Source organism: Bufo bufo, chromosome 8 (genome assembly GCF_905171765.1).
Source record: "Bufo bufo chromosome 8, aBufBuf1.1, whole genome shotgun sequence".
Lineage (NCBI taxonomy): Eukaryota > Metazoa > Chordata > Amphibia > Anura > Bufonidae > Bufo > Bufo bufo.
This window is the reverse complement of record NC_053396.1, coordinates 21,754,266-21,780,717: the sequence shown is the minus strand read 5'-3', so window position 1 is coordinate 21,780,717 and position 26,452 is coordinate 21,754,266. Positions and strand designations below refer to the sequence as shown.

Here is a 26,452-nt window from a genome sequence, read left to right as displayed (position 1 = left end):
AAGAAGAAGAAGCCAATCAGATCCCAGCTGTCACTGGGAAGTTACATAGTTAAATAGTTACATAGTTAATACGGTTGAAAAAAGACAAACGTCCATCAAGTTCAACCAAGGGATAGGTGGGGACGCGAATCCCAGAAGGAAGTGAGACTCAGATTTCTACACGTTTTCTAAAGATTTACGTTTTTTACTTTTACGAATTTGTCTAAACCCTTTTTGAAACTGTCCACTGTTCCTGCTGTGACCACGTCCTGAGGAAGTCTATTCCACAGCTTCACAGTTCTTACAGTAAAGAAGCTTTGACACTTCCGGGACTGAACTTTTTCTTCTTCAGTCGGAGGCAGTGCCCCCTTGTCTTTTACATGGAACAGCTTTTCACCGTATTTTTTTGTATGGCCCATTTATATATTTGTATAGATTAATCATGTCCCCCCTTAGACGTCTCTTCTCAAGACTAAAATTCAATTCTTTTAATCTTTCTTTATAACTAAGACCCTCCATGCCCCTTATCAGTTTAGTCGCTCTCCTCTGTACCTTTTCCTGCTGCAGTGCATCCTTTCTATGGACTGGTGCCCAGAACTGAATTACGTATTCCAGATGAGGCCGCACCAACGCTTTGTAAAGTGGTAATATTACATCCCTGCCCCGCGAGTCCATGCCTCGTTTAATGCATGACAATATCCTGGTGGCCTTAGAAGCAGCTGATATTGTATGCTGTAATTTAATCTACGATCTACAAGGACACCCAAATCCTTCTCTATAAGTGACTCTCCCAGTGCTACATCACCTAGGACATATGAAGAACACAGAGATTATTACTACCAAGATGCAGAACTTTACATTTGTCCACATTGAACCTTTAAGTTGATGCCCAATCACTCAGAGTGTTCAAGTCAGCTTGTAGTTTATGGACATCTTGTCACGGAAGGGGAGAGCGTGCACTGCCCTGAGCTCAACCCTCACCTCTGTCCCTGCCTACTTGCACGGTCCGCCCTAGGCGACGGTGTACAACTGGACGACGTTCCCTAAACTGGGTACTTAAAGGGGACAATAGAACTGGAGAAAATAATAATGCAATTCTTCTGGGGAAGATCTGCCGTGTCTTTGCCCGAGTGGCTGTACCTTTTACCCGACCATACACATTCACAATCATTTTGCCGACTCCCCATAGGCATACATGTTCAGTTCGGCGAGAGAGGAGAAAGCCGCTGCCGGCAGCTAATCTTCCAAGAGGACTAAAGGATTAGGTGAAAATATTCACTTCGCCTGATCCTTCTATCCCCCGACATCATCTGTCGGGTCAGAATTGGAAGCTCCCCACCCACTAAACTGTGAGCTGAACGGGCTGTGTATGGGAGGAATCCTTAAGGGGTTGTCCCATCTAATACTTTGGGTGAATATCTCTAGGTTAGTTCTGAAGGAGGGTGCACTGTGCATGCGCGGCCTCCCTCCATTCATTTCTATGGGAGATCCGCTCTCGGCTATTTTCGGAAGTCTCAATTAAATGAATGGGAAGCGCACCGCGCAAGCTCGGCCACCACTCCTTTCCCTGCTGTGGGGCTGACGGAAATAGCCGAGCAAGCGCTTGGCTATTTTCGGCAGTCCCATAGAAATGGGCTCCGTTCTAAAGATAGGTCCTAGCAATATGCCCCCATAGTATGAGACGGGACAACCCCTTTAACTCTAACTCAACTTTATCTCTGTTGATTCTCCAACAGCTGAATAAATAGCACAAGGAATGTACGATGCCGCTTATCTCTTATGAGAAGAAAGGGTCGTCCATGTTAAATTATTACATATTTTTTTTCCAAGTTGTCATGGGTCACCGTAAAGATTAGATGGTCTTAGGACGATATTTATCTCATACTTATGGCCAACTACTCTTTCCTTGCTGACAGTTTCCTATACATATGATATGCTGGTAGACTACATTTGTTTTTTGTTTTGTCAGCATTCCCCCCCCCCCCCAGGTCCAAAAATTACTGACATCAGAAAAACAAGAAGGTTTTATTTTTGAGGATTAAAGTGCAGGTGAAAGGCGTGAGCGGCTGGGTTTGGTACTAAAGTCCTTTTATGTGACCTTTCTGTGTATTTACTGGTGACAGGTTGACGTCACGGAGCCCGAGGCGTGCAGGATCACAGATTGCTGAACAATGTGCGTCCTGTTCTCAGCTGCTCGGGAACAAAAGAGAATATCCAGCACCCCCGCCCCCCCTGAAGTAAGCAAATCGATCCAAGTCGCTAACAGGATCTGAATGGTGTCAAAGAAGGCACACAATGCCACCCAGGTGTCAAAAAGTAACCCCCCCCCCCTTACCTTCGGTGACACTTTTAGCAATACGTCAAGGAAGTGCATAAATAGCAATTTCCTAACAGAATGCGTCTGCAAGTCCGTTCGCGGAATACGGGCGGCTGTAAACAACGGCGTGAATTTCAGTTCAATGCCAGAAGGTTTCCCAGAAAGCATGCTTTCTCTTATCGTGTTTTTTATATGTCTCCTATTAGCTAATAGAGGGGGCACCCTACCTTTTAGCTAAGGCCAATGTCAGAATCCACTACTGGAATAGCAGAGATTGTTGGTCGAAACCAATGCAAAGTGGCGTCTACACAGTGGCGGCGTACATAGAGAAGAAAGGGCCCCATAGCAAGGATCAAACCAGCCCCCCCCCCCCCCCCCCCCCAGGACAGAAGGGTTCCAGCTATCTAATATCTATCTATCTAATATCTATATATCTTATCTATTCAGAGAAAAGATAAAGAAAAGCAGCGCACTCAAAAAGTGGACGAGTGCAATCCCTCTCAAGATCACGGACAAGCACTCCGAAAAAATGTGGACGTCTTTATATGTATGGGTGAATTTTGGAATGCTGCCTCTTTTTCAATTTTTCTATCTATCTATCTATCTCTATATATCTATATCTACAGTATCTATCTATCTATCTCTATATATCTATATCTATCCATCAGGTGGTTGACGGGGTAGCGGCGCTCCTGCAAGCTCTGCTCACACTTCAAAATTGCCTGAGCGCCGTCTCGCTGGTAGAGGCCGAGCAATGTGATTACAACTGCTGGTCCCATTCAAGTGAATAAGACGACCAGTAGTAATTACACTGCACGCCTGCTGCCACTGAGACGGCGCAAGGGTCATTTTGACGCAGGAGAAGCTCTTGGACAAGCACTGCTACCTCTTCAAACAGCTGATCACGGGGGGGAACCAGGCGTCGGACCCCCCGCTGATCTTATATTGATCACTAGGGATGAGCGAATCGACTTCGGATGAAACATCCAAAGTCGATTTGCATAAACCTTTGTTCTAATACTGTACGGAGCAGGAACTCCATACAGTATTAGGATGTATTGGCTCAGATGAGCCGAAGTTATTGCTTCCTTGGAACCGAACCCGAACCTTGTTACTTTGGAACCGAACCCTAGTTCAGGAAATGTTTTTTTACAGTACAAATTAATGTATGAAGTTATTGCGCAAAGTCTCGCGAGACTTCGCAAAGCAATATCTTCGGCTCATCGGAGCCAATACATTCTAATACTGTACACTATTAGAACAAAGTTTTATGCGAATCGACTTCGGATGTCTCATCCGAAGTCGATTCGCTCAACCCTATTGATCACCTGTCCTGAGGATAGGCCATCAGTATCTTTACACCGCACAACCCCTTTAACCTGTTTTATGACCTGATCCTTCAGACCAGATTGATCACCCAAGTAGTTCTGTCCGCACAATACGACCCACCTTTATTAGAACAGAATTATGATGCGAGGTCGCGCCTGTAAAATGTCGCCAAAATTGGCAACAAAAATGTCTAAATTTGACAAGAGATGAGAAAAGTTATTAAAGGGGTTGTCCCACAAAAATGTTCTGCATTACTCAAAGCAGAACCTGGATCGGAATAATTTTGTAATTAAACGTTATTAAAAATTTAGCATAGCCACTGAGTTACTCAATAAAATGTATCTGTATAGCGCCACCTGCTTTTTGTTCTTTTCCTTATGCTTTGTCCGTCTCAATGAGGTGGTCGCACGTGCTCCGTTTATATCTTCAACTGCCACCAGTCATATGTTCTGTTAGAAGCTGTGGCAGATACAGAAATAGAGAGAGAGAGAGCTGCAGCAGAAAGGACATGTCCCCTGCTGTTTTTTTTCTTATTATTTCTCTGTCCACCTCGCTGAGGTGGACATACATGCTCAGTTTCATCCTTCAACTGCTTCTGAGCTGTGATAGGGAGAGCACTGCAACAGAAAGAACATGCCCCTGAGCTTCGATAGGGAGACAGCTGCAGCAGAAAGGGGACACCCGCTTGAGCGGTGATGGGGGGGGCTGCAGCAGAAAGGACACACACCCGAGCTGACAGCTTGATCTAAATCTAGCGGAGCAATTGGAACAATGAATGTGGAGATCTCTGGATCCATGTGAGGTACAGGGCTGGTTCTAGCTTTGTTAGATAGAAATTGTGATGAATGAAGGAAGGAATCGGCACTCCTTTGTACTGCAATTATATCAGGTTTATTCGCCACTCATAGAATTTGTAACCATGTCCTATGTGATGTACGATCTTAATTTTTTGCACTAATCGTGGGAGATCTTTGGTCTCCATTCAGATTTATTTGCATCTTGCAGGCTCGTGTGGAGACCTTCTAAATGGCAATTAATCTGACATTAATCAATGGGGGCGTGAATAATGTCAAATGATTAGATAGACCTCAAATCTCCATCTCAGCCATTCCCATGCTGCTAGGATTAGCACAGCGGCTTGCCTATTGCAATGCAGAACAAACATCCCTATACACGTCCCATTCTTATTCCAATCACCTCCTCACAGGGTGCTCTGTTTGGGGATAGACAATAGAGGACGATGTGTACCCTGCCAGTGTGATATACACAATGTCCGCCGAAGGAAGCCCTGTGCTGGAGGTGGAGTCTCCTCCAGGCAGAACCTGTTCAGCAACTATAGGGAGTCATTATCCTCAGAGCTGACACTTTATTACTTGGCAGTGAGAGGAAGGAGAGAGTCAGAGCTGGACTCTGAGAGGGAAGTGTAGACAGGGCCATAAATCAGAAGATCCAAGACGGGCGTTGGGGGAGCATAGCATGTCCTACACCCAAATTCTGGAAGGCCAGATTATAGCGTTCGTTACCCCGGGATCAAACCATTACAATGGAGAAGGAAAATTTCATGAGTCTGCTGAGGATAAAAGGTGCAGAGGTGTCGCTGGCTCTGGAGCCATCTACCCTGAGTTGGACCTTTAACAAGAGACAGGCCTACAGGAAGAAAAGTAAGTGGCAAATGGCATGGTTGCTGATTAGTGTTATATCATACATTTAATACATTACCTTAAGATCCTGGTTCTGACCTGGGAAATCTCAGCAAAAATACTGGCAACCACAGACCCAGGAGGACTTTATGGTGGTGGGACGTTCTACGGAAAAACAGTGCAAACTCAGATCTTGCATGGTGCCACCATTTTTCTTTTGGGTTATTATTGTATTGTTAGTTTTATGTTTGTCACAATAGCTAATGCTGCTGGGAAATTTTGTATTACGTGGCATCCGTTCAAATGAATGGGTGACCATACAAGACGTGGATCATTTGGACCAAGCTCAGTAGGGTTCCCCTTCTAAGACAGTGATCTCCAACCTATGGCGTCTCCAGCTTTTGCAAAGCAAATAGCTCCTGGTAGATGCATGTGGTCAGGACATGATGGAGGTGAAAACTATCTGGTGAGCCACAGCTCATAGAACATTTTCCTACGATAATTTTCAGCCACGCATAGTGGTCAACTAAAACCCAGAGCAGTATAAGGCCAGCTGGCTTTATATTTTCCCCACTCGCCTCATGGTTGACTATGTCTTACATGGATGGGCTGAGTCCACTAGATTGAGAGCCACTTTGTTGGTGGCTTTCCACACTCCTGAGGACCCAATTCTGTGATGTCCATGTGGCCTTATAGGATATGTAGAAAGGGATTGTCATCATGAGACAAGCCCTTTAATAACATGTATAGAGGCTGTCCTCACATATCTGATGGCATCATCTACATATGTCTGGCAAGATTTAAAGAACTTTTTACATGTTAAGCATGTTTACATCAGAATGAGCAATTGTAGGAACATTCATTAACCCACTCATCTGCCTTTGTCCAAGGATTGGCCAAGGATTTAGGAGTTCTGCCTCCATTGAAGATAGTCATGGTTGGACAGTGATTGATGACTCGCCAGTGGTGACCATGGGTGGTCTACTGCTGTTACCACTATACTCATCAGAAAAGGCTATGTTACTGAGGTTGCTAAAGCTGGCCGTACACTTCAAATGTTGGACGAACGCTTATTCGGCCACTCCTGATCCTCCATGCACATGTGTTCTGTATGAGGAGAAGGAATAAACTAACTAAGGCTGGAGGCTTACCTCCCCAAGAAAAGATTGGGAATCTTAAACTCCAACCGCCTAATCCTTATATTCCCCCACCATCTGCAGTCAAAGGGGAGTCTGGAGACCACGATACTATTTAGATGGTCATCCAGAATAGACTCCACAATAATCTAATGATCTAAGATGAATGGAGCAAGGAATTCCCATCCTCCATTATCTTTCCTGGCACAATAACCCTGTCCACCTTTTATCTGTACTCAGGGCTGGTTGCTGGTTCTCCATTGTCATTGGTAAATCATTAATGAATCCTAGCCTATTTAATTAGTATTTACACAGTAGTACAAGTACAAAGGGCAATTCCACCACCCACAAAAAGCAAATATCACACTTAAAACAGTCTGCAAGATCCTTGAGCCCGAAAGACACATGGGTCTTCCCTGCTGAAGTCCACTGTCAAGAAATACAAGACCGCCATAACAGTTATTATATGGTGATGGCACCCCCGTTATATTGGAGGGGTCACTGGAGTCGGATAGGATAGGCCATCAATATGAAAATCCCGGAGAACCCCTTTAAGCTGGCTATAGAGAAATATCAGCCGAGCCTGGTGAATTTCAGCAGGATCAGCTATCCCTCTAATGTATATGGGAGGCCTCCCGACACTCCCTCAAAGACAAATGTTGGAGGAAATAAGGATAAGGATTTTTAACTTACTCAAATCATTTTCTCCTTGGAATATAAGCCGTCACCAGGGGTGTCTGGCAGCAGCTTTCTCCCCTTTTAGTACTGAGAAGCTGGTCAAGCTAAGCATGCATGTGTATGGGGTGTTGGGAGAGATAGCTATTCACCATACAGGGGTTTGGCCGTCAGCTGTCTCCTGTGTATGGCCAACGTTATACTCCTGTTTCACTCAATATGATGACATCACTAGGAATAGTTGAATGAGGGGTCGGCCATCCATCTAATGTGTATGGAGGCCTCCTGACATTCCCTTGAAGGCAGATGTCATATGGCCAACCTTATACTCCTTTTCCATTCAATATGATGACGTCACTAGGAATAGGAGCAGTATATATTATGCGGGGTCGGCCATTCATCTAATGTGTATGGGAGCTGTATATCTTACGTGGGTGTCGGACCCCCACCGATCAGATACTGATGACCTATCCTGACGATAGGTCATCAATATCTTGGAAAAACTCTTTGAAGGGAATGTATGTCCTATAATTTTTCCACCAGTTAAAACCAAATAGTGATGCATATCTCATTTTCTAATTGTTGTTTTTTTTTTATCCTATTTTATGAACATGATTATGGAGGCGGCCATCTTGCCTGAGCTGTTGTTAACAGCATTTAGTGATATGCTTTACAGCAGCCACCATGGTCCATAGACACAGTAGTCGGAAGAGGACACATTGATTTATATGGTATGCTCTGTGAACTGTGCAGAGGTCATTGTGCAGGGAGGGGAAATAGATAGGCTGTGAACAACACCTATTGTGAATGGTGGATCCTGTCCATCTATCTATGTGATATCTTTCATTGTTATCCTGCCTGTGATGACAATAAGATGAATAGTGAAAAGTGGTCTGCACAGACCAAGAAGTGGAGCTTCTTATTAGGCTTAGTGGCCAGTGTGAAAACTGCAGGATTTGGGGATTTTCATAAAATATAGGTTGTGACGTGGAAAATTAAAAATAGCATCATCAAAAATAATTTCTAAATATGTTTAACATAAACAATAGGTCATTTTCCGATGAAAGGTTCCATTTAACAGCAATACGTGTTAATTAATAGACGCTGGGTATCCAGTATGCCAGACAAACGTGATTTGTCATTATAATTAACCAGGCCTAACGTGGTGTCCCGTCTCAGGTGATGTCACCCAGAGGTCTTCCTGCCTCTGGTTCATGTACGGGAAGGCCGCGTTTATTATATTGGTATTTAGACCAGTGAAATGAATCGGTGAATAAATTCGTGTTCAAGGGGATCTCCATTCCTATGATAAAGGGTGATGGGGGTTAACCTGAGCATTACTAAGGAGGACCACCCATAATTGTGCAGCCAGGCAAGGGTAATACTCAGAAGTCAGGGTGTCCCAGGGTAAGGAGTACTTGGTAGCAAGGGGTTTGGTCCTGCATGGAGTATACTTATGGGTCACTGCCGGATTCTGTGGCGGCGGCCTGTAGCTAGACATGTGGTCCTATTACCTCTCAGTCTCTAACACAAAGAAAGGCCTTAGTAATCTGACCTTTTTACGTCTTCAGTTACTGTGACCCACATTTAAATCGGAAAATTTGTAGATCTTCTCCATTTAGACCCTCGTAGCCCCCAAGGAGCCTTGTTTCCTGGAGGCAATATGGCTGCCTTTTCTATGAAGCTATTGTGATACATAGGCCCTTAGGGTCTGTTTGGCAAAATTCTCATAGCTCACTCATAGGTTTTGCCATGGCGTTCACCCATCTGCGGAAATCCACGTCTGATCCTTGACAGGACGGGTGTGCTGTGGATATAATTATTCTCGGCATGTCCTCGTATCCATCTGCATGAATTGTGGTCAGTAACCTCCAGCACTCCGGCTGTTGCGAAACTACAACTCCCAGCCTGCTTCATTCACTTCTGTGAGAGAACAGCCGAGCAGGCCGACATGCTGGGAGTTGTAGTTTCCCAAGCTGGAGTGCCAGTGATTTGCTGACCCCCGATCTAGGTTTTGGGTGCCTGATCATGATCAGTACCAGAAAGCTGCATTCAATCTACCCATAGTTGCCAACTATCCCAAATTTGTAGGGACTCTCCCGGCAAATTTGGAGTGTCCCAGGCCAGAAATGGGCAGCGTTAATGCAATGGTCATTCTCAAGTGATTTTGGGTGTTCCCTTGGGGGGCCTAATTGCACAGAATTTACCAACTCAGGCTACGTTCCTATCTCCGGTGAACATTTCCGGCAGGTTTGCCAGATCTGGCATTGCTGGATTCTGTAGTTCACTTTCAGTTCCCCATTGACCGTAATGAGGTCCAGCGGTGATCTGGCCTAAATGCCGGGTTTCAGCCAGACAAATACTGCTGCATTCAGAGGTTTTTGTCCAGCCGACATCAGATCAGGCAGCTGGATCATCTCTGACGGAGATGTGAACGCAACCTAAAATGTTGGTAAGGCAACGTTCACATCTCTGTTTCTGAGAACCGGCACAAAGGCCGACTGTTGGTTGGACCAAAAACTTTTTTATGCAGTGGAATAAGTCCGGCTGAAACCCGACATTGATACCAGAAATTGGCCAGATCTCTTCCGGACCTCATTACAGTCAATGGGGATGCAGCGGTGAAGTACAGGATCTGGCGGGCTGCTTTGTGCCAGAACAGCCTACCGGATCTCCTAACGGAGATGTAAACGTAGCCTTAAAATGTCTGCCCTGTCTGAACATGGCCTCGTATTTAGAAAAGTACACCGTCCTACCAACCTATCATAGAATAGACACACAGGCAGAGATATGTATGGTCACCTCCATTTCGGTATCTCTGCACTAGATTTAGGATGTGAGGCCTAGTGTGCGCCATGACACGCTGGCTATCGGGCTGTGTGTTCTGGTCGGGATGATTCCTGTGTGACTTTCTCTTCTAAATTCCAGTCTCTCTCGTTTTGCACAGGTATGACAGTCTCCATTCCAGTCAATGAAATTGTCACCGTGCGTCTGGGCGACAACAAACAGCAGACGAAGAAGATGAGCGCTCCTAGTAACCAGTTCACAGGTAACATCCACAGAGGACAGGAAATGGAACGTCCGTAATTAGCGAGGCGGTGGAGGGTGAAGGACATGAGTCATTAGAAGGGAACCATTCCCAAAGCATTGCAATGAGATCCAGTTCCACCTTAAAGAGGACCTGTCACCACTCCTGACATTTCTGTTTTAATCCATACATGCATTCCCCACGTGATAACAATTCTGGAGCAGCTATTCTTATCACTCTATGCTGTGCTGTTCCTTTATTATTTCTACTAGAAGTTATTAAATAATTGCTATTAGCCTTCAGTAAGGGTACAGAGGGGAGGTAACCATTTGGGGGGGTGTACCTGCACAGACTGAACATGGCAGTACTGATTGGATAGAGTCAGTCTGTGCAGGTACACCCCCCCAAATGGTTACCTCCCCTCTGTACCCTTACTGAAGGCTAATAGCAATTCAATTATAATTTCTAGCAGGAATAATAAAGGAACAGCACAGCATAGAGTAATAAGAATAGATACTCCAGAATTGTTATTACATGAAGAATGCATGAAGCTATTAAAACAGGCATGTCAGGAGAGATGACAGGTCCTCTTTAATGGCTGCTTTAATCAACAAAGGTTTTATTAGTAGCTAATTATTTTACTTATTTCTGGTTTATCGTACTATTAACAACCTGTTTGTCAACCGGTCACGTGACGTAGCGTGGAGCTACAAGTGTCACCTCTCCTGACATGTCCGTTTTAGTATCTACGGTACTTGCATCCCCCATGTAATAACAATTCTGGAGCATCTGTTCTTACGACTCTGTGCTGTGCCATTCCTTTGTTTTTCCTGGTAGAAGTTATTAATAATTTGCTAGTTGTTTGTAATGAAGGTCCAAATGGGTTTTACCAGGTGGGGTGTGTCCCTGCACAGTCTGGGCAGCACTGATTAGTTATGTCAGACTGCGCAAAGACATAATACTCTCAACTGGTAAGACCCATCTGGACCTTCATTCATAACTTCTAGCAGGAATAATAAAGGAATGGCACACCTAGAGTCATAAGAATAGATGCTCCAGAAGTGTAATTACAAGCAGGATGCAAGTAGTCAGAAGAAGGGACAGGTCCTTTTTAAAGGGTTTTGCAAGATTACAAAAACATGGCTGCTTTTAGCCAACAACAGAACCACTCCCGTCCACAGGTGTGGTGTGGAATTGCAGCTCAGCCCCATTTACTTTAGCGGAAGTGAGCTGCAATACCAGCCCATGGACAGGTGTGGAGCTGTTTCCAGAAAAAGGCAGACGTGTCTTTCTAATCCTGGACAGCTCCCAACCTACCAAATAAAGGAGCGTGGCCTACATGCCGGTGGCTGACAGTCTAATGTGTATGGTGGCCTCCCGACAATACCCAACAAGTGATGGTGGACCTGTGGAGGGAAGCATACTTCCTACTCCCACTGATGTGCCGCTAAGGGGGGGGGGGGCATGTTGATGCAGTGGAACATATGACCCCCATCCATCCAAGAAGTTGACAACTGGGGCCCGAAGCATGGTGGACCAAAGAGCCAAACGATGGGGAGCAGGTAAGTATGCCTTCCTCCTAAGCGTTTGAAAGCTGGTCAACCCCTTGAAGAGTATGTGGACACTTTCAGGTCTTGTCCACATGGTCAGATTAGGTTCATAGAATTATTTTCTCCCTTGGGTCCAAGGTACTTCAGTCAAACACTGGATCTGAAACCTTTCATCCACCATCCTATCTCCAGGCATCATAACTTTTGTTGTCCTTATCTTAAAAGCTTATGTGTGAATCATCCTATAAGAAATAGGCCCAAGTGATTGGCTTCAAATGGGTTTGTCTTCTGCAGCACATTTGGGCCTGTCACTGTGTCAGTGCCTGAGACCAACGGAGGATCCTCTGGTGGACCAGTCCAACCTTGCACTGATCCCAATGGATGGCATGTCCATGGTCTTATAAGTATTAAGGTTCTCAAACAGCACTCCACTGCGCCTTATGTATGGCACTTTAACATGTGGTACATCTTCGAAGCCATGATGTTAAGTGCAGCAAAAAGTACTGTTTTCATGGTGTTATGACAATGAAGGTTGTACCTCGGCGACGTGTTGTCTAGGTTTACGTCATGGAAAAGTACTCAATGAAATATAACCCCCAAGCCTTTGTACGTATGATTGACCTGTCACATTAGCTCCTGCCAATGTCGCAGTCCCTAGCCCGAGGCTCTTTGAAATCAGGTCAAGCATCCAGCCTTCTCCTCAGCCCACGGCTGGTTGTGAACTTTATGGCTGGAACGTTGATTGGACGTCTTTTCTGTTGGCATTTCAGAGTGACATCAGCCATTAATATCCCGCAGCTCTGACTCACAGGAGCTTATTTTACACACACCAGGGTGTGGACCTGTATTTCATGGAGATCTTGTTGAATAGCCTCCAGGCAATGGCGAACTGCCATGCTAAAATCTTCTCAGCAAGGCTTTACATTCATACTCACTTTTACCATCAGATCCCAATTTCGATTGATCCTCTGCTGTCAAATAGATTAGAAAACCATGGAGGCTTAGTTCTAGATCTAGCATTTTCTTAGTTCTAGAAAGAGCCCCATACCTGTCCATGGGTGGTGTTGGACAGCTTAGCTCTATGGAAGTGAAAGGGAAGCGACAACCACAGAATGGAGACATCCAGCAGATGTCGTCGTCATCATCTTGTGAACTTCAGAAACAAGTAGACTTGCCTGTTCTCTCTCGCTCCTTCACTCAAAAAATGTTTTCTTTATCTTGCAGTGTATCACGTGTCTCGTAAGTCTTCTCAACGCTGGTTTCTTCAAATGGTGACCTTTACAGCTTCAGATGCCCAGGTGGCTCATAGCTGGGTGCAGGCCATCCAGAAGAAGATGTGTGAGATCGGTAAGGAGCATCCATAGTGATAAATTGTATGAAGATGTACGAGATAGAGAGTTGGAGTCCTAAAGGCAAATAAATCATACCATTATCTGTACATGCTAAGAACTTCAAGATTTTGTCTCTTCCATATGTTGTGGTCCATATCAGGGACAGTTTTAAAGGGGCTTTTTAGGAGTTTAATATTGATGCCCTGTCCTTAGAATAGCTCATCAATATCTGATCGGTGGGGCGATGATCAGCTGCGTAAAGAGTCCGGTAAAATCTGCTGCTTCTTCCTAGGCCAGTGATGACACATTCTCTTGACCTAAGAGCATCTCAAGTGAATGGGACGAGGCTGCAATGCCAAGCACAGCCACTATACTATGTACAGCCCTATGCTTGGTATATTCTGAAGAGGCCACAGCCGATCGGTGGAAGTGCCAGGTGTCGTACCCCCGCCAATCAGAGATTAATGACCTATCCTGAGGATTGGTCATCAATATCAAGGTGTGAGAAAATGAGTAGTTGCCCAGGGCCACTGTTTACTCACCCACCCGCCAAGGATGGTGGCCGCATGGGAGAAAAAACAACTCCAACTAGTATGATTTAGCAGTAACATATAGGGCTGAAAAAATACATATGTCCATCCAGTTCAGCCTGTTATTCTGCAAAACTGGTGGTCTTAATTCAGTATGGTGGTCTTAATTTGGAAAGGAAGCATTTTTTTTCGGATCGGATGTGGACCCATTCACATCAATGGAAAAAAATACATGTCCTATTCTTGTCTATTTTGCGGACAAGGATAGAACAGTTCTATAGAGGGCATGACATTCCGGCCAGTATCTGTGTTTTGCGAATCCGCAATTTGTGGACCTCTAAAAAGGCAATGGCCATGTGCATGAGCCCTTAGTATAATGAGTCTCAAACGGAATACTATCTGGTGCTGCATATCATTTGGGTACCATTTGGTGGTATTATTTTGGCTGCCTATGGGAGTATTATCTTGACCTTAAATGGTGGTAAAGTGGTAGAATATGAGCTGTATTTAGCGGTAAAATCTTGTCACTTATATGGCACTAAATTGGTATTATGTGGGCTGAATTCTCAAGAAAAACTGTCTAAAAATGACATGTTCCTATTGTGGTTGAATGGGATGCAAATGTAGTAATTTTAAGAACGCTCTTCTGTTCTTCAGTAAGCAGTCTCGCTTGTTTAGAGGAGTCTTACTTATTATTGGGAAGCTGTCTCGCTAGTGACAGTAAATGGGGAGCAGTCTTCCTCAGCGAGAGTCTAGTTTCTTTTTGAAGCAGTCACAACCAATGGGTAAGTAAGATCGTGGTGTGGGTGACTGTTGCTTGACACCTCACATGAAGCTAATATACACAGAAAATAAGAAGTGTTTCCGGCCATTGATGGATCTGACCATCTCATTTCTTGGACCAGGCCATGGACCATATGTATATGTAGCTAATCTTAGTATCTTTTAGTTCCTTTATTTTGCCGTCTGCTCCATAGGCAGAATACAGACTGCTGTGTACGGTATTCTGTTTGCCGCTAACAGACTTGCAGGGCTATGGCATGAAAATTGACTTTCATACCCCCTATCTCCCAGTAGGATCACCATTGACATGCTGAATACAGTGACCTTTACTTTTCCTTCCTTATGACTCCCAGTCCCCTATGTTATCTATAGGTCTGGTGAGTCGGCACAGCTTCTTTACAACCGGCGGTATACTTCTATATCATAAGTCCTCTGTGCTGTTTCTCATTGCACCATGAACCTTACAGTAAATCTCTCTTTTGTTTAAAGGACACACAAGACCAAGGAAACTTCTCGTCTTCATTAACCCGTTTGGGGGTCGCGGTAAAGCTTCAAGAATTTACTACGGTAACACAAGTCACCTCTTCCAGCTGGCAGGAATTGAAACTGATGTGATAGGTAAGAATTTATAATGGGTACATTTTTTAAAGAGGTATTCCCATTTGAGACAATGGGGTTATATCGCTGGGGACCGCAGCAACACGGAGAATGGAGCTGGGAAGGTGGTGGCCGGAGGACCCCAGGTTTCCCCGGGTCCAGCCACCACCAAGTGCTCTCCCCATAGTAGTGAATGGGAGCGCACCACACTTATGTGGCCACCGATCCCATTTATGTCTATGGGGCAGATGGAAACAGCCGAGCTAGTACTCGGCAATTTTCGGCGGCCCCATAGAGATAAATAGGGGAGGGGAGCTGTGCATGCGCAGTGCGCCCTCCACAACTTTGCGGGCCCCGTTCTCTGTGTAAGTGCAGGTCCCAGAGGTGGGACCCGAGCCTATCAGACCCATTGTCTCAGATGGGAATAACCCTTTAAGGGATTGACTATTGATGGGCTATCCTCATGACAGGCCATCATTATTTGGGGGGGGGTTCAACTCGCGGCACAGCGCCATACAGAAAGCTGTGGTTGGGCCTGGTATTGCAGCTCATCACAGCAGCTCAGTCCCATTCACTTGAAGGGCTGCTGTAAGCTGCTAGGCACAACCTCAATTTTATGTACAGTGCTGTATCTAGGTAGACAGTGAAGGGAAGAAGTGCCTGCTGGATCAATGTGGTTGCTATATTCTGATGATCAGCAGGGGTGCTGGAAGTCAGACCCCCCAAGGATCAAATTTTATTAACTTATCCTCAGGATAGACCATGAGTATTGCGGCCTTGGAAAACAAGCTGTTATCCTGTAATTTAGAGCTGCAGCCTGGTGTGAACCAGCCTTGAGTATATAGTCTACATACAAAGCAATCATGCCTCAAGGTCTTCTTCTTTCACAAGGAACCATACTGTTTTAATGATGCCTATGAGACACTTAAATAATACCCTCAAGGAAGCTGTAATGGAATTGAAAAGCTATATAGAACTGGATGGGGTCAACTCTTTGAACTCTAGTCTAATAGACAGCCACTCTCGGACATGGTGGGTGGAGACTAGCTGCTATCCACTGCACACCCAAAAAGTAGAGGAAAATCTTCTTCCTAACTGTCTCACAGTCACTCAGAAGTAGCCCACAAAACACAGAGAACATTACAAAGAGGTACTAATCTGTATTTTTGTGAATGAAACACTTGTGCTGAGCTATAAACTTTCTTTGTAGCTGTGCAGTCTGTGTGTGTCTCCTCAGCTCCTGCTTACTCCTCCCCCTCCCCAGACTTGCATTGACATGTATAATAATATCCTCCTGCAGAGATGATCCTGTCCTGCATGGGAAAAAGGCATTAGCAGGGGGAATGGAACTGGTATCAGGAGAACTAGATATTTCTCACTGATAAAACATATTACAAAGTTTCTTGTGGTTGCTTATAATATTGATTTATGCAAAGTTGAAAATTAGTGTGTCAGCCACTGATTTTGGCGGGTTTGGACGACCATCTAGTCAGGTATCAGCAACCTTCAGAGCTCCAGCTGTTGTGAATTGGTTTCTCAACAGATAGCATGCTGGAGCTTGCTCACTACTGATCTGATATGTAGGGGGATTGGGTATGTTGCATTTCAGCTACCTGATCCTGTTGCCCTGAGGAGATAAACTGCTGTCAGACGTGCCTATCAGCAGCTTTCTCTTACTGGTTACACGGTGACCTGAGAACCTTCAGTATCAAACTGGTTCCAACCAAATATCCCCTTTAATTAAATTTTTGGAATTCTAATTCCTGCTTTTTTTCCATTATTTCAGAAACAACTCGAGCGAACCATGCAAGAGACTATATAATGGAAGCAGATCTACAGACATACGATGGGTAAGTCTTACAGAAGAGCGAATCGGTTTGTACAAAAAATAGCCTTCCTGAGCAGCGAGGGGATGGACCCGCCTCTCAAGTGACTCCCCCTCCCCGTTGATTGACAGGGAAAAACATCTCACCTGGCTCTCACTGCTCAAGAAGGCTGATTTTTTAACGACTTTGATTGGTACGAATTGATTCACTCATCTTTAAGTCTTTTTCATGCAGTTAACACTTATAATACAAAAAATCTCGGTAGAGGCCCTTTTACATTGGCCAATAATCGGGAATGAATGATTAGGGTCCATTCACACGTCCGTAAGTGTTTTGCGGATCCGCAAATTGCGGATCCGCAAAACACGGACACCTGCAATGTGCGATCCGCAATTTGCAGATCCGCACATCACAGACACTATAATAGAAAATGCCTTTTCTGGTCCGCAATTGCGGACAAGAATAGGACATGTTCTATTTTTTCCAGGAACGAAATTGCGGATCCCGAAAAAACGGATCCCGAAAAAACGGATAAGGATCCCGAAAAAATGGATGAGGATTTGCATCCGTTCCAGCCCCATTGAAAGTGAATGGGTCCGCAAATTGCGGAACGAATGCGGACCCAAATTACGAACGTGTGAATGGACCCTTAAACGATCACTTATTCGTGATAATAGACCTGAGTAAATTGGTCAGCGATCACCCAACAAACAAGCAGTTCACTCATTCGTTGGCTAATCTGATCGGTTAGGTACAGTACAGACCAAAAGTTTGGACACACCTTCTCATTCAAAGAGTTTTCTTTATTTTCATGACTATGAAAATTGTAGATTCACACTGAAGGCATCAAAACTATGAATTAACACATGTGGAATTATATACATAACAAACAAGTGTGAAACAACTGAAAACATGTCATATTATAGGTTCTTCAAAGTAGCCACCTTTTGCTTTGATTACTGCTTTGCACACTCTTGGCATTCTCTTGATGAGCTTCAAGAGGTAGTCCCCTGAAATGGTTTTCACTTCACAGGTGTGCCCTGTCAGGTTTAATAAGTGGGATTTCTTGCCTTATAAATGGGGTTGGGACCATCAGTTGCGTTGAGGAGAAGTCAGGTGGATACACAGCTGATAGTCCTACTGAATAGACTGTTAGAATTTGTATTATGGCAAGAAAAAAGCAGCTAAGTAAAGAAAAACGAGTGGCCATCATTACTTTAAGAAATGAAGATCAGTCAGTCAGCCGAAAAATTGTGAAAACGTAGAAAGTAAGGGCTATTTGACCATGAAGGAGAGTGATGCGGTGCTGCGCCAGATGACCTGGCCTCCACAGTCACCGGACCTGAACCCAATCGAGATGGTTTGGGGTGAGCTGGACCGCAGAGTGAAGGCAAAAGGTCCAACAAGTGCTAAGCATCTCTGGGAACTCCTTCAAGGCTGTTGGAAGACCATTTCAGGGGACTACCTCTTGAAGCTCATTAAGAGAATGCCAAGAGTGTGCAAAGCAGTAATCAAAGCAAAAGGTGGCTACTTTGAAGAACCTAGAATATGACATATTTTCAGTTGTTTCACACTTGTTTGTTATGTATATAATTCCACATGTGTTAATTCATAGTTTTGATGCCTTCATAGTCATGAAAATAAAGAAAACTCTTTGAATGAGAAGGTGTGTCCAAACTTTTGGTCTGTACTGTACGCGTGGAAGTGCTCGCTAGTCGGCAGCACATCTCCCCTCGTAAACAAAGGATGTGCTGCCGACATAATGTGAAAGTATGGGGGGACACACAATGCACTTTGCATCAGCCTGGATAAAGCATTGCTCATTATGGCCCAGAATGCAGGTAAAGGACCTTAACTGTATCTTGCGGACCATGTTAAACATATGATCGGGGAAGCCAGTTTTCTCAGATTTGTGATTCCTGGATGAAACTATGACCATAGACAAAGCCAATGTTTCCAACATGTCTTTCCTATTGTGTGCAGGGTGGTGTGTGTTGGAGGGGATGGCATGTTCAGCGAGTTGCTCCACGGGCTGGTGAGTCGTACACAGTGTGACAGCGGAGTTTGTGAAGACAAAGAGGATGCGCAACTAACACCTTGCAACCTGCGGATCGGAATTATACCGGCTGGTAAAAGTCACATAATATAATACAGTAACAGTGCACTTTACGACGCAAATGGACACCAGTAAAGAACTGTATATGAGACCCTTGCTCCCTAATTTTAGAGCACCATCCTTATCGTAGAGCACCCTCTTATGATTGCCCCAACAATTCCCCAGTAAGAAATTCATTAAAGGGATCCGGGTCAAGTGAAATTCATATATTAAATTAACCAGTTATATCGCTGTTTGGCGGCATTCTAGAAAAGCTAGTTTGTAGAAAATGTGACCAGTGTGGTAAGGGTCTAGTCATCTGGGTGGGTTGGCTTTAGGAATTAGTCACACTATTTGGAATGTAAGAACACCCATTGTTGGTTGACAGGTCAAGTATGGTCTGACACCATTACGTTAGCTCCTGGAATCTTGTGCCTGCTCTGTTTGTTCCTGTTTCCTGGACTCGCAGCCTCTGACACATGCACAGTGCATAGATAAAGCCGGGCAGAGTACATCTGGATTAAATGGCCATTACCTTTTCACAAAACTTGCATAAATCAATAGTACAAGTGAACACAAGAAACTTTGCAATATATTTTATCAGTGAGAAATGTCTAGTTGTTTACCACCTCGCCCCCCTCTTTTTAATTGCTTTTTCACTTTGCCTTTTTCCAGTCCAGGACGGGATCATCTCTGCAGGAGGATCATATTATGATGCCAATGCAAGTCTATAGAGAGGGGAGGGGGGAGGAGTGAGCAGGAAATTAGTGAGACTCACACACCCAGAATGACTGCACAGCTACATAGGAAGGTTATAGCTCAGCACATGTGCTTCATTCACGAAAATACAGGCCAGTACTTCTCTGTAATGTCCTCCATTATCCTGCGGTTGCTTCTGAGTGACTGTGAGACGGTTAGGAAAGAGATTTTCCTCTACTTTTTCTGTGTGCAGTGAATGGCAGCTAGTGTCCACCCACCATGTCTGAGAGATCTTCAAACCAGACATTCAGCAAGCACAGAAAAAAAGTCCTGAGAAATGGCAGAGACAAGTCATATAATGGCCAGAAGCAGTGTTATTCCTCATGTACACACATTGTACTACGTTTATGTGAAGCTCCGTGCCGCTTTAACTGTGCATGCCCGAGAAGCAGAAGGGCGAGATTTCAGGAGCTAATGTAATCATATCAGACTCTGCTTGGCATCTCAGTCGCAGCACAATGGGCGTGATCACAGTCCAAACAGCGGGACTATTTCCCGAAGCAGACCCGTCCAGATGACTGCTCAGGGTCATTTGTGTAAGTAGATTTTCTACATATTAGCATGGCTAGAATGCTGCTAAACAGCTATAGCATACGTTGGTACTGGTGTGAATTCCATGTGACAGCTTCCCTTTAACTCAGTCCCCAACGTTCAAACTATTAGGCAGTGGGACGCCTGCATATTGTTTTTAGGGCGGCGGGGACCCCCTTTTGCCTGCTTGACCGGTTGCACATGATATGTCCACCTCTGTTCCTAACCATGGAGACACATAAGCGTTCATAGGAGCTGTAAACCCAATGCAGAAAGATTTTGTTGATCAGGATTTGCAGAGTTGCTTCATTTTTATATTAGATGCACTGGAGCAAAATAAATCATTGGTTTCAAGACTGCAAGTTGCATTTAAATCAGGGGCGTTTCTGTACTTCCTTGTCCTTATAATGTATAATTTCTCACTTCCGTGTCCTCGTCTCCAGGCTCGACTGACTGTGTGTGTTTCGCAACAATGGGAATCAATGACCCAGTGACGTCAGCCCTGCACATCATTATCGGTAAGTCAAGATGAATTTACTGATTGTGAAGTCTTTGCATTTCTTGATTCTTAAAGGGATTTTCCAAGACTGGGAACATATGGTCAGGGGACTGGGCATGGTGCCAAAGTAAAAAAAAAAAAAGACTCATCTGTCATTCCAGATTGAGCTGAGCACCAGTCTCGGCCACTGAACAATCCCGTGAGGTGGCATCTACATGCGCGTCATCACTGGTGGCCACTCAATGGCTAAAGCAGTGACTTTTGCAGGAATGACACGTGACTACTGAGCTGCATCAGTCACCGCTGAGGGCATTGATGGCTTGGCATGGGTGACTTGCATGCAGATGGCAAGACACAGTTCCGGGACTGGAAGCAGAAGAGACAAGAACTAGTCACTGGATGCCACAGCCGTTTGCTTTTGCACCATGCCTTGGGTTTCCAGCAAACAGCTATCCCTACCACTCCATTCATACACATGCAAGCTAGGCTCGGCCAAGTGTGCATGTGTCCTGAATGGGGAAAGGAGAGAACAAATACACTGCCATTTGGCAGCAGCTTTTTTCCTGGAGGACAAATCGATAAGTTTGTACTCTAACTACCCGATCCTTATTACCCCAACAACCGCCCCTATGATGCCATTACAATATCACAGTATTTAAGAAATGGTGATATCAGCACATCGCCGTTTTTTGATATGGTGATATATCGTGGATTCCGGTATATTGCCCAACACTATGTTCGTCCCATCTTCACATGTGCCCGCAAAAATGAAGTTTTAATATATGCAAATGAGCCTCTAGGAGCAACAGGGGCGTTGCCGTTACTCCTAAAGGCTCTGCTCTCTCTGCAACTGCCGCACCCTCTGCACTTTGATTGACAGGGCCAGATAGTGAAAATGTCATCACCCCTGGCTCTGTTAATCAAAGTGCAGAGGGCAGCTGCAGAGAGAGCAGAGCCTCTTGGTGTAACGGCAACACCCCCGTTGCTCCTAGAGGCTCATTTGCATATATTAAAACATCATTTTTCTCAGCAAAGCGGGCATATATGAAGATGGGACCAACACAGATGTCTACAGCTGCCAAGTGCACGTGTAACAGGTCAGCCAGTTTCATAGGTACAAAACTGCTGACAGATGCTCTTTAAGTTGATTCTTGCTGCTGCGAGAATGTCAAGCTTATTAAAGATGTGCCCGAAGTTTGTGATGGATTGTGATCTACATGGCTTTGTCTTTTTGTAGGTGACACACAACCAATGGACGTTTGCGCGTCATATCACGATGGACAACTGATGAAATATTCTGTGTCGCTGATTGGCTATGGCTTCTTTGGTGATATCATAAGGGAGAGTGAGAACATGCGTTGGGTGGGACCTATACGATATGATCTAGCAGGTGAGATCCACTGCATTAAACCCAGTTGTCCTATAAATTGAGGGTTATTCTTATAGGTAGGAGAGATTCAAAAATTGTTGACCCCTGGCTTATTGTCTATGTCAGGGGTGCTCAACTGGCGGCCCTCTAGCTGTTGCAAAACTACAACTCCCAGCATGCTGTCATAGCTGTAGGCTGTCCAGGCATGCAGGGAGTTGTAGTTTTGCAACAGCTGGAGGGCCACAGGTTGGGCTTCCCTGGTCTATGTCACATGTATGTAGCTGTACTAAGAATGGTGTGAACGCAAGGGAGCCCAGTTCTCATAGGTTCCTAGCAGAAGATGCGAGTGCGAGGATCATAACATTGGACTTGAAAAGCTTGTTAGCTATATCTTGCGCTGTTTTCTCCTTGTAGGCATAAAGATGGCACTCTCTAACCGGTCATACCGAGGAACCATAGAATTCCAGGAGGTCGGTGACAGCAACTCCAGCCCAAGAGACAACACTCGCTGCAGGACAGGGTAATGCTCCTCATGCTCCTCATCCTCCTCCTTCTTATATTTCACTGTGTCTGGATATGCAGATGTAACATTGCTGCAAGTATGACAATGTAATGTCAAATATTGGGACTGCACCAAAGAGCTTGCTCTCTAAATGAGTAACATATGGCTACAGAAGACGGGATTACATACAGTGAATTCCTTCCTTTCACTAATGTCTTATTTTTTTGTAGGTGTCTTGTCTGTTCTGAGTCATCAGATAGATTACGAGAGGCGGCAGAGGAATATCCAAGTAAGTAGACATGTAGGCATGATGTTCTACACTTCAACCCTTCTCCGTCAAATGCAGAAAGTCAAGTCAACATGTAATGTGAGGACATGGCTTTAAAGGAGTATTCCAGGATTTTAATGTTGATAGGCCGAGGAGTCTGACACTCTGTACCCCCATCAATCACCTGTTTCCAAGTAACTGTAGCGCTGGAAGTCAGCACCAGAACTACATAAATCTGTCCATTGTGTAGTGTACAGAGCTGGTAACTGCAGCACTGTTCCCACTGAATGGGAACAGTACTGCAGTTAGAAGGTCTGTCCACTGCATAATGGACAAAGCTGTGCAGATCTGGTTCTGACTTCCTGTGCTGGAGCTACTCAGAAACAGCATTTCGGTGGGGGTGAAAAGTGTTCGACCACTTCGATCATATATTGACGGCCTATCCTTTTTTAGAACCTGTTGAAGTAGAAATTGCCCCAACATAAAGAATGTACGCTCTCCAAGTCAATTTGGTCAGGATGCACTAAGTATGCGTGTGAACATATACTTATAGGAATCATGTTCGGCTGCATTCATAGGCCAGTAGGGCAAAGATCTGTGACATGACCTGTATAATTCTATATGACGGACACGGGTGCAGATTTCAAAACCAGAATTTTGTGCGAATTACTGTGTATTTTGCACCAAGAAACAGAGGTGCTAGTTGTGGCTTTTGTTGAGGATTTGCCACAGATCTCACCCTTTTGCAATGCAAAAATCTGTTACAAAAAAATCGCACCAACAATTGACATGCTGCAGATTTCTAAACCAGCCCGACAGGTCAATATCTACATGGAAAAAAATGGTGAAGTGTACATGAGATTTGTCTAATCTCATTCACCACTCATGCACGAAAATCTACGCAGAAAATACGAACGCAATTTGCAACGTGTGCAGGTAGCCATCAGGGTATGTCCACCCAAGATGGATACGCTGCATATTACAGCACCAGCAAAGTGGATGACATTTCAGCAAATCTCATCTACATGCTGCTGAAGCGTACTTTGACTTGTGTGCGCAGATTTTAAATCCGCACTATGTCCATTTACACCACGGATTTTACCGTTTGCAATGCGCAGGGTGAAATCTGCATCAAAATCCACCCCAAATCTGCATGTAACTGAAGCAAGTTTTTCTGCTACATACTGCGTCTTGTGTGGACGTGGCCTAAAAGTCTCACACAGTGTGGTCCCTGAGACTATCATGTACAAATAGCCCTAAACAACCTCTTTCAGCCATCAGACTTAAAGGGGAATTCCAGTTATATCAACGTATCCCCTATTCACAGGATAGGGGATAACTTTTAGGCCTTGTTTACACGTCAGTTATTTCCATCCGTTATTGTGAGCCAAAACCAGGTGCGGGTCAAAAACACTGAATAGTTGCAGATCTTTCCATTATACCTTATCTCTGTGTAGCCTCCACTCCTGGTTTTGGCTCACAAAAACTGATGGAAATAACTGATCAAATAACTGACGTGTGAACAAGGCCTTAGATTACTTGAGGTCCAACTACTTGGACCCCCAATGATCAAAAGAATGGGAGACCCATATCCCACTGCATTTTGGAAATTAATGGAGCTGTGCTGAAACTACAACTCTCAGAATCCTCCTTTCACTTCTAAGTGAGTTACAAAGGACAGCCAAGTAAGTGTGCATGCTAGGAGTTGTAGTTTCACGGCAGCTGGAGTGCTGAGGGTTGCTGATCCCTGCTCTATGGAGATGCCAGAGATCACCGAGCACAGCGCATGGTATTTCCATCAGTCTCATAGAGAATGGATGGAGTGGCATGGTACATGTTCAACCAGTCGTTCCATTCATTAAGATGGTGCAGCGAGGTACTGGGATTTTTATCGTTGGGGGTCCCAGCAGTCGGACTACTACAGATCTAACAAACCAGAATACCCCTTTAAGTAGATTCCTCCAAAACAGTCCTCCATGATCTATATTACACATGAGCACAGCCTAATGTCTCGTTGCTATTCAAGCAGATGGTTGCTCGGACACTTGGAGGAAGGTGACCGGTTCCTTCTTGGCAGTCAACATTACTGGAATGTCCAGTGCTTGTCCCAAGAGTCAAGATGGCCTCTCCCCAACTGCACACTTAGCGGACGGGACTGCCGATCTTATTCTAGTGCAAGAAAGCAGCACAGTACAGTTCCTGAGACACCTCAGCCGGTATACCAACCGCAAAGACCAGGTAAGAGACAGGACCGGTGAGAATGGTCGTGGTGCTACCATCGTTAGTCCTTGTTTCTAAGTCTTCAGTCCTATTATAGAGTCATTCATTTTCTATTCCGACAGTTTGACTTGCCCAATGTGGAAGTGCACCGGATCCGTGCCATGCGCTTCACCCCTGAAGAACTGGATGAGGAAGAGGAAATCCGTCGTCAAAAGAGATTTTTCATGTGTCCGTGTGGGAACACATCACCCACCAGCACGTGGAACTGTGATGGGGAGATCTTGAACTGCGCACAGCTCAGTGTGAGGTGAGGGACACCATTTACTAAAATGACAAAAAAATGACAATTGCCGTTACAGAATTTTACGTCCATTATTATCACAGTCCTTGCTTTGTTAGCCATTGGGCAAGTTCTTCTTTAATGTTGCACCTCAGAACAGATAGGGATGTAGTCATGGTGGACTATGTGCAGTCAGAAGAGTCATAGAATGATTCTCATCTTCCTTCTTTTTTTTTATGACAGGGTCCATCACCAGCTCATCCAGTTGTTTGCCCGGGGGATTGAAGGCACCTCGTGCAGCTGAGGACAATTCCTACATCGCCCCATAAAGGGTTCAACGTGTTACACACGTGGGCATTTCATATGACCAGAAGGACTGATATCTGCTGCTGGCACAGCAAACTTTGCTCCCACTGGTTGCCTGCTGGCCGGGCACCACCCGACATCACAAAACTGCCAAGCACTTTAAGTCTTATGAGAAAAACTCACATCTCCAGCAGATGCCTGGAAGTCAAAAGGCTAAGGGTCCTTAGAATATAGAAGTAGTACAAATATTTAACCGTTTACCTCATAATGGGGTTCCTGATGGGGTTGTTGCTAATTTATAACATTGAGAAACCAGTACAAGCCCGGAGCTTGTGGGAATTATTTATGTCTGCAAAGAATCGACGCTGGATTAAAGGGAAGGTTCAGCTTCCATGCGTGTCGGATGAGATACTTAAAGCAATTGTGTAGTCAGGAGCTCGAAAACTATATGTAAGTGAGTACTGTAAGAAGGTACAAGGAATCATTGTGGATGATAGGTAGAGATGGCCTTGCGGTTTGCCCGGCGGTCGTTTCGCGGCGACCTTTGCTCGTTCGCGGTTCGCCGAACAGGCAAACATACGGCGATGTCCGCCGGCGCCATTTTCTTTACATTGTGCAGAACTTTGACCCACGACACATCCATCAAGTGGGACAGGACAGCCAATTGAGACGTTTCAGCACATGGACACACCCCTACCCTATAAATAAACCCGATCTGGCAGCCATTTTACATTCTGTTTTTTGCCAGTGTAGGGAGAGGATGCTGAGTGGAGCAGGGAAAGACTGTTAGGGACACCAAACGCTAGCTAATAGGGCCACAAAAGTCCTTTTAAGGACTGGGTAGGTGTGATACACAGAGGGGTGTGATATACTTATAATATACTTTCTAACATAGAAATTAG

General features: G+C 44.8%; 1 protein-coding gene across 4 annotated transcripts; it reads left to right on the top strand.

The window, feature by feature from the left end:
• Nucleotides 1-2,117: 2,117 nt before the first annotated feature.
• Nucleotides 2,118-26,129, top strand: LOC121009143 (ceramide kinase-like). Of its 4 annotated transcripts, none has more exons than XM_040442041.1 (13): nt 2,118-2,216; nt 10,024-10,125; nt 12,879-13,001; nt 14,788-14,916; nt 16,682-16,745; nt 18,705-18,850; nt 20,550-20,624; nt 21,843-21,995; nt 22,389-22,494; nt 22,707-22,765; nt 24,771-24,982; nt 25,087-25,271; nt 25,488-26,129. In XM_040442041.1, the coding sequence occupies exons 2-13, from the start codon at nt 10,026-10,028 to the stop codon at nt 25,546-25,548; spliced, it is 1,413 nt and encodes a 470-aa protein (XP_040297975.1). In that variant the 5' UTR covers nt 2,118-2,216; nt 10,024-10,025; the 3' UTR covers nt 25,549-26,129. The 4 variants fall into 4 exon arrangements, with proteins under 4 accessions (XP_040297975.1, XP_040297973.1, XP_040297972.1 ...); XM_040442039.1 differs by lacking the exon at nt 2,118-2,216 and adding an exon at nt 5,016-5,286 and having other exon boundaries at nt 24,774-24,982; XM_040442038.1 differs by lacking the exon at nt 2,118-2,216 and adding an exon at nt 5,016-5,286.
• The last annotated feature ends 323 nt before the right edge of the window (nt 26,130-26,452 follow it).